At 33.8% G+C, this 9,315-nt stretch overlaps 1 protein-coding gene across 1 annotated transcript; it reads right to left on the reverse strand.

Moving 5' to 3' along the window:
* Window positions 1–1,174: 1,174 nt before the first annotated feature.
* Window positions 1,175–6,695, reverse strand: LOC117328907. Its single transcript, XM_033886521.1, has 5 exons — window positions 6,414–6,695; window positions 5,092–5,258; window positions 4,556–4,651; window positions 3,305–3,427; window positions 1,175–1,686 (listed from the first exon to the last, which is right to left on the reverse strand). The coding sequence occupies exons 1-5, from the start codon at window positions 6,429–6,431 to the stop codon at window positions 1,413–1,415; spliced, it is 678 nt and encodes a 225-aa protein (XP_033742412.1). The 5' UTR covers window positions 6,432–6,695; the 3' UTR covers window positions 1,175–1,412.
* Between the last annotated feature and the right edge of the window lie 2,620 nt (window positions 6,696–9,315).

The following is a 9,315-nucleotide window of genomic DNA, read 5'->3' on the forward strand; positions in this document are numbered from 1 at the left end:
AGTTTATGTTATCATTTAGAGTCAGTCTAGTTAATGCTAAAATTAAAATGTTTTGTCAACTATGTTTTTTTTTCTTCAATTTTTCTATACCAGCGCATCGGAGGACCACTTTTTAAGAATAGGATTTTAGTTGTCTTTTGGTATATAGAATAAAATTAGACATTGTAAAAGTTGGTCTTCCGATGCGCTCTATGTAAAAAAATGATATGAATGCGGGAAAACCCCCCCTCGAAAGTTGCAAATAGCCCGATGATGCAAATTTACGGTCATTTCATGAAATATCAATTGCAATGAACAAACAAATTTTTCGCAAATTTATGGTTTGTATTCAAAAACTCAGTTTATTTTTTTTTTTTTTTTTTTGATTTTGAAAACGGTGACCGTTAGGTCGAAATATGCCAATATGCGCCATACCCCTTTATGTTATCAGCCCATAAATATGCTTAAAACAACAATGAAAAATAACTTTTCTTCAAAATAGTTATACAGCTAAGGAAACTCTAGTATTTCATAATTATATACCATGTTTCAAATCTGTTTGGAGTTTCTGGAGTCTGGGTTGCTTTGACGCTTCTCTGTACGGTGTCATTGTAAGATTCATCCACTCAAAAAGTTCCGGGTTTGGTCATCATCATACAGACGTTTGCACATAGTATAAAGAAGTTTGCACAGCATATAAGGAAGTTTGCACAGCATATAAGAAAGTTCGCACCGAATATAAAGACATAACCACCGAATATAAAGAAAAAAGCACCGCATATAATGGTATAACTACATAATATAAAGACATAACCACCGAATATAATCATATTTGATCACCTAAGACAGCTCTGGCGTTCCATATGAATATATGGAAACATTACATAATCACAAGGGCAAAGGTAAGATTTACCAGGGTTTGTATGAATATTAGAGTTCGCGGATCATGGAAGGTAAAATATATCATCCCTTACTGAAGTGAAGAACATTATTTTTTTTTAATCACTGACATCAGTTAGTGTTACGTTCGATAAAAGGGAATGAACTATTTAAGTGCACATCATAAATTAAGATATCCTCCATGATTTATCATACTACAAATTATGTGTTTTTGTAGGTAGATATTCATATTTTATACACAATAAGAATAAAAACAAAACACAAAATAAAGGAATATCAATCAAAACGTCTCTTAGGGTTTTTCAGCCTCCACAAATCATTTATTTAATTTGCCAATCAAAAGATTCAAGTAACTGACAAACTTATTCAAAATATTGATATGGAAACATGTTTGAAGACTATGAAAAATACTTAAGGGTATCATCCGAAATAATTATCAGTTTTGTGTTATTTAAAACTACCGAACGATTGGAGGAAGATTGATTTCTTGTATGTTGCTGTTCCCGTAAAATCCTTCACAAACACCACAGGGATTAGATTTCATAACATAGGCCACAGGAACAAGTGGAAGGCCTTTCTAAAAATCTGAAAGCGAAATAACCAGTGTCGCTAGCAATAGAGCGCTTTCTTCGATTTCCGTCATCGTGGTCTTCAAGGAGGGCCTCTGTGTCCAAAAGGGCCGGGTCGTCCTCAATTATATCAATGGAACTAGGCAACTCAGGAAAAAAGTAGTCGCAGTACACAAGAATCCTTTGTGTGAAGATTCCACTCTCGAAACACCTTGAGACATTGTTGCAGCACGTTTTCCTAAAAGAAAATGTATATCGGGGCAATAAGGACACATACTTTTAAAGGATCGTAATTTATTTTCTGAATATATTACATCCTACGAGATATATATATAATATATACATGGCAATATCGAATTGTGTGGAAGAACACTCGCTTGACATTATATATGAAAAATAAAATCTTTAATATATATTCTGTTCGTCATCGCACGGTAACTGATTATGGCAAATCACCAGTCCTGGTTCCCAGTGTCGTTCAAGGCCTTCGACCTCTGGTAAAAAAAATGGTGGAGTGGGATCGCATGGCAGGGGAGAGTGTTCATGACGATGAGAAAACGAGCAAGCGAGATCGCAAGAGCGAAAAAGCGAGGTTAACATCGCTCCCTCGGTCTGTCGAGTTGGTTCGTGAAGTGTAATAGCGGGTGGCATACATGTATGCGGTGTAAGTATATGTAAGTACCCCATTTCCATTACCATTGATATTAAAAGATTGTCAAAATAAATACCAATGCCTATGCTCTACAAATCGATTTTTTAAAATCACAGTGAATGCCATACCATTTATTCATTTTTTCTATGTAAAATTTATAATAGTGGCTGTTAACAAATCAATTATTTTCTGTTGTTAATGATGATAGAAATACATTTACCATATGTTATTACATACATATTACTGATAAGTATAAAGAACGGGGACATAAACTAATAAACCATCCATCAGCACTACTTAGCTGTCCACGGTAATGAGGGACACATATGTATACCACTCTCCTTATGTATTATTGACCCGTCTAGAGTGTACTTACCAGTGTTGGGTTAAGGAATAGATAACAATACCATTATCTATGTGCCCTTTGTCAGTGTTGGTTGTGAGGATAGGTAACAATTTGTATTACTTATCAGACAGTGTTGGTTATAGTGGATAGATAGCAATGCCACTGTACGTATGTATTGTATTATTTATCAGTGCTGGTTAAGGGGGATAAATAGCAATACCATTATATATTTGTATTACTTATCAGTGTTGATTATGGGGGGAAATAACAATACCATTATCTATGTGTATCATTTATCGGTGATAGATTGCAATACCATTTCATTGTGAAAATATAAGTGATATTTTCACCCGGTTGAAAAGAAGTTCTATTTTTCCACGTTTACTTAATATAATAAACAAAATCCGTCGCGTCAAACGAGCCTCTGTTTCGTCGCGTTTAAAAATTGGTCTCCAATTAGAAAACATAACAAGCCCACAGGGTTAGATCCTGATAGTGACAGTGATTTAATATCACGTTCAGATCTCAATATTTGCATTTGTTTGTTGTTATTCATCTTCTGTGTCCTTCCGCAAACGACTTCAATATGTCGGCCTGCCATATTTACAGCCACAGACATGTCACTCTGCCAAATATCGACAGCTGTGTTGCCGCTGATATTATCATGCGAACACTTTCAATAATTCTAGAGTGGTAAAATCACAATCTATTGATCTTAGAATACTTTTTCATTTATTTATTTATTTTCACCCCACTCGATGAAATATATAACTGTTATTCTTCAAGAAGCAGGAATACCCTCTCTATGAAATTGAGTATTAGGAACTGATTAAGATATTATCTGCGTACATTACTTACTCTGAGCAGGATATGTGTTCGACTTGCTGAAGATTCGGCTCTACTATAAGACACAGCACTTTTCCACCAAGTTTGAAATACCCATATATCGTCTTTGTTTCAGGTTGACAAACAGGCCTTCCCCTATTAACCAAAGCGTTCGTGTAATTAATGTTCAATAGCACCTGTCTATGTTATAAAGTACATGTATACAAAAAGTAATGTAATAGTACGTGAATATGTTATAAAGTATACAGCAAAGTAATTGAATAGCACGTTAGCTCTTGTTATGAGGTATACTGTAAAGTAAAGGAAAAGCAAATAAATATATCATATCAATGTAAAGTAATTGAGATGCACGCAAACATATTTCTCTGCTAAATGAGAGAAAATGATTCGAACGTGATTATATTATGATGCTTACAGCAAAGAAATTGAATAGCAGTTGAATATATTGTGGTGTATTCAACAAAGTAACGACAAAGCAAGATGATATGTTAATATGTATAAAGAAAAGTACTGAAATAGCACGAGAGTATGTTACCGTGTAAGCAGTAAAATAATTGAATAAATTAATGTTATATTCTGAGGTTCATGACAAAGTAACAGAAAAGCAAGTGAATATGTTACTATGTATACAACAAAGTAACATAAAAGCACGAGAAGTATTGAAATAGCACGTGAATATGTTAACATGTATACAGGGACTGAAATAGCACGTGAATATGTTAACATGTATATAGGGACTGAAATAGCACGTGAATATGTTAACATGTATACAGGGACTGAAATAACACGTGAATATGTAAATATGTATAAAGCAAATGACTGAAATAACACGCGAATATGTAAATATGTATATTGTAAAGGACTGAGTTAGCACGTGACTATGTTAACATGTATAAAGGAAAGTAACACATGGATACCGTCCTCCTACCATAATTTAGATCACGGCACGGTGGGTGTCTGATGGATTAAATCAAAATAAGTTAAATTAAATCAATTTTAATTGAATTGAAAGTGTCACGCATTTAAATTCAAGTATTCAAATATAAGTATAGATGTACATTTAGTAAAATATAGTGCAAAATGGGAAATGCACACACACACACACACACACACACACACACACACACAGTCTCACTTATATCCTTCTGATGACCATTCATCAGTATGAGTTATGAAGTATAAGTGATTTACAGTATTCGCTTAAAATAACTAAATAACATATACTGCAACTGCGTGAAACAAGTACGTGATATGTTAACTTACAGTGACAGATGAGGAACTTCCTTCACAACATTTGACAATCGGTCGATGTAGCCCAACGCCCGTGAGTGATTATAAAGGCTCTCAGTCATGCGGTTCCTACATTTTGAACATCACAAAGTATAAACTTTTCACTGAATACAAATACATGTAGTATACATTTGGAGTACTCTTTATATTTCATTCTTGGAGATATCATTATTAAAAAAAATCAATCCAGCTAAAATAGTAACTGAAGTTGGTTAATATAGACCCTCATACCTATGCTGTTTAAACGGCATTATCAAACATATACGTTTGGACTAGTGTACGTGTTTATGTGTCCAATTTAGAGTCTGAGGATAGTATTTCATTCCGTGGGATGAACGAGTGCTATCAACTTCCATTGGCACGGCATTTATTATTTTTATTTTTTCGCGCTCAACACGCATTACGCTGTTTGACATCAAAGTTGTGTCGTTCATAACGACTATAATGCACTATCTCCTTGAATCCGTGTATAACTTTCTGTCGTAATTATGAATCATTGTTCGACTTACCATAGGCTTTGATAGTATATAGTCCGCAGGGGTTCATATATATAATCCATTTTCTTCACTTCAGTTGTGTCCCCATATATAACGCCACAATCTGGTTCATCCAGATAAACGGCATTGACACAAACATAGCAGGAAATCAAATAGAGGATGGGCAACCCTAGTAAAATCTGAAATCAACAGTTTACCGAATCACAACACAACAAAAATGATATGTTACTTTAGGTAAGTTACTGTCTCCATAAGATCCACTTAGAAACTGACGTGTATTGGTAAACTACTAAAATACCGAAAATGAAATAAAAACCGCTAAAAACCGCTGTAAATATGTTTTGTTTTTTTTTTTATTGCTTTTTTCTTTTTCTTTTTGTTTTATGTTTCACGGGATATGTATGTGTACCTTCCGGGATATCTTGGCTTTTGTCAGTTTATATTTTGTTCGTATTTCCTTCATTTTAATGATTTTTGAGATATTTTGTTCGTACGATTTTTGATGTAGTTTGTTTGTATTTTCCCTAATTTAAAAGATTTTTGATATATTTTGAAATGCGTTCACACATCGGAATTCCCCTTTCTGCTTTTAAAACAGACTTTTAAAACAGACTTTTAAAACAGACTTTTAAAACAGACTTTTTCAGTGTCTGATTGAAAAAAAAATCTGCTTTTCCTCAGTAAGGAATCATGTGTTTGAAATTGCTTTTTGAACACATGTAACATTGATGTGCAATAAAATATATTATCAAACTGCATACATTAAACATATCAAATTCACCTTCTAACTCCATGTTTCACTCTACACATGCTATCAAAACATAAGATTACACTACCAAAAACACATTGTAGTCAAGGTATTTATATCATCCAATATACTAACTATCAAAACATATGATTAAACTACCGAAAACACATTGTAGTCAAGGTATTTATATCATCCAATATACTAACTATCAAAACATATGATGAACTACAAAATGTATCAAAAACACATTGCAGTCAGGGTATCATCTAAAAGTGGTATATTTAGCTTGGCGATTATGTGTCGTTGGTAGTGAATTCGATGCCCGGTCCAAGAACAAGTCATAAAATTGTCGTCAGTTTTGTTTTCTATCGAATTATAAACACAATATAATATCCACTATCCGAAAATTTTGAAATTCCTGTTATAATGGCGCTGTGAAGAGTATTACTTATAGCGTTACTTATCAATTGTCTCGCTTTCAGATAACTAAATGAAAGTGCCGAATACATAGTTGATCTACATTATAATATAATTCATTTACAAATGCATTACTTATAACCGATTACTGAACTGGCCATTACTATACCTTCATTGCCCTCTTCATGTTCGCCTGGTTACACGCCCAGAAACTTGTCCTAGATGTCTTTTCACTGTCGCTCGGAAAAACGTTGATCGAAACCTGTGTCTCAGAAAGTCGGTATGTAAACTAGCAAATTGACACACCGCTAATGATACTCCACAGTAAGACAGAGTATACTTTAAAATGTTTACAATGAAGTCATTTTTGTTTTACATAAGGCCGTTGGCAAGAACCTTTTTTCTTATTGTCTGTTCTTTTGATGTTCATTCCCTAATCACCATTACTGAAATATCCTTATAGATAGTTGTCCAGTTCAGAATGGCCTAGAGAGAAGTTAACTTTAAAATCATTTGTTTTGAGTGATATTTATGTTAATGTAACGTTTTAGCATGGATGCTTCTATATTTATAAAGTTGATATAGTGTGTTCAAACGAGCGGAATCGAACTGGCCTAAAGGTTCGTCATCTTCATCAATCCGAACATCAAAAATATTATTTAATGTATATTATATTAACAGTTTCTAAGTGATGGCCGTTGAGCAATAAATATTAATTTATGCACGCTTAGAGCGAGCAATCTAAACGCTGACCTATTTCGTGAGCATTGGAGAAATTCCCCTACATGTACCTACATTTACACTTGTAGCCATGGAGATAAAACAGAAGAGCATCACTTCTTTATATATCCCCTTTTTAACGATTGAAGATGAAAACTTATGGAAATCAAAACTTATAAACTCTTTTATTTTCCATGGTCATTTTGAGCCTCGAACCTTATTTTCTTTGATTTTGAAGTTGAAGTTTGTTATCGCAATTTCTTCAGAAGCACTGGTATGATATTTCTCCAACTTTATGAACTATGCTATGAGATTATAAACAAATATATTGCAACAAACAAATAAATTGAAAAAAAAAAAAAAAAGCGGAGATACACACAAAAAGTTCAGCTACAATTTTTTTAAAGCGTTATCACTAAACTCCCTTTATAATACATTATAAATTCTGTATTTATTTGACCAAGTTGTACTTTTGTATCTGTTGACACATATATATATTAACAGTTTCAATGCAATTAATTAAAAACACTCCTAATGATGAGATGTCCATTCTGGTAACCGCTTTGTTTTGACGTCTATGTAATGCGTTTCGATAAAGACATATTTAAGGTTATGATGACGAAACAAATGGCAAATGAAGCTGACAAGTCCCATACCAGTGATAATACCTGTTTACAGTTACTGTAGAAGGGTATTGATGGAATCTTAACGTGTATCGTAACCCACAAGGCTTGTCACCTTCCTTAGTTTTTTCTAAGCATTTTATCGAAGAAGTCTTTGTAAATAATGGCCTAGCATCTACTGATTTACTCTTTTTTTTACAGATTATTCTGCTTGTGAGAATGACTCTAAGTAATGTGGTCTAAATGTGGACAACCATTGTAGACACCTGTTCTTTTTATATAGATCCTGAAAGGCTGAGCGTTGAATAAGTTGAGCAACGCCAATCAGGTATGTTTAAAACCAATCAAATTTTTTAAGATACCATTCTAATTTTCCCTTAGGTGGGATAATGTATTCAGGTAATTAAAAGGTTGCTTTTTTTATAACTACTGCTATCAAATTACACAACAAATTTCGCTCGTGTTACCAAACAATGTTATAAGGACATCAACTAAAATATTGGTAGAAGCTAACATATTTGATATGAATTCTTAAAAAGTTTTATTTGTTTTTTAGTTTTAGTTGTTTACGGAAAAAATCAACAAACAATGACACTAGAAACAAATACCTACAAACAATATTTACAAGACACCGAAGCGGAGGTCGCATATCATATATGACTCGAATATCATTTGGTCGTTATATGCGCACTTTTGTAAAATTACTGTCGTAGAAGTGAAGAACGGTATATGGAGGATATTGAATATTTCACAAGTATGACAGAATATCGAATAGCGAAGCACGAGTGAAAAATATCGTAATATTCTGTCACATGACGTAAGCTATTTATCACAAGTGGCCGAGTGGTTAAGGTGTCCCGACACTTTAACACTAACCCTCCACCTCTGGGTCGCGAGTTCGAAACCTACACGGGGCAGTTGCCAGGTACTGACCGTAGGCCAGTGGTTTTTCTCCGGGTACTCCGGCTTTCCTCCACCTCCAAAACCTGGCACGTCCTTAAATGACCCTGGCTGTTAATAGGACGTTAAACAAAACAAGCCAAGACACGAGTATGACAAAATACTGGTATTTTCCATGAGTGCAATACCAATACGTCGGGAACATGTTATATTCAACAGGAAATCATTCAGTTGTTTATTTCCTTCTTTTAAGACATCAGAAAAGTAAAATAGAAAAGAAAATGCGTCGAATAGTCAAAACAGTGTCAAAGTAGGCAGCGCTTGACAACAATTTTGAACGCAATTTCATTGTTTTTTGACTGCCGTTTCTGAAGTTTACCTTGATTTACGCAACAATATTTTCCTATCTAATTTGATCTTATAGTATGGTGGTCAATACGTGCACAAAAGATAATTTCTTCATCAAGTCTCTACTTTGACATTTATATAAACTGGTATTTTACTTCTATTTTTTTTTTTTTCTAAACCCAATGTGCTAGTTGGGTACATACAATTACAGCTACAGTGTTTCTGTTATAATCATTTTCGTAAAGGTTTCAAATATAGGATGATATTAACGTTCATGAAGTAATTGTGACGTCAAATAGAGTGAAAATTACCGTCAACACCACTCAAAGTCATAGAACGATACACAAGAAGATCTGACCACGAAGAAAAAGGAAATGATTGACGTCAACTGAGGCAGTATTGCCACGAACATTCAGCATTCATTACCGTGATGCTCATGTGATGGAAATAAAATAATGGAAATCACAATATAGATTATGT

The sequence above is a fragment of the Pecten maximus genome, chromosome 6 (assembly GCF_902652985.1).
Source record: "Pecten maximus chromosome 6, xPecMax1.1, whole genome shotgun sequence".
Lineage (NCBI taxonomy): Eukaryota > Metazoa > Mollusca > Bivalvia > Pectinida > Pectinidae > Pecten > Pecten maximus.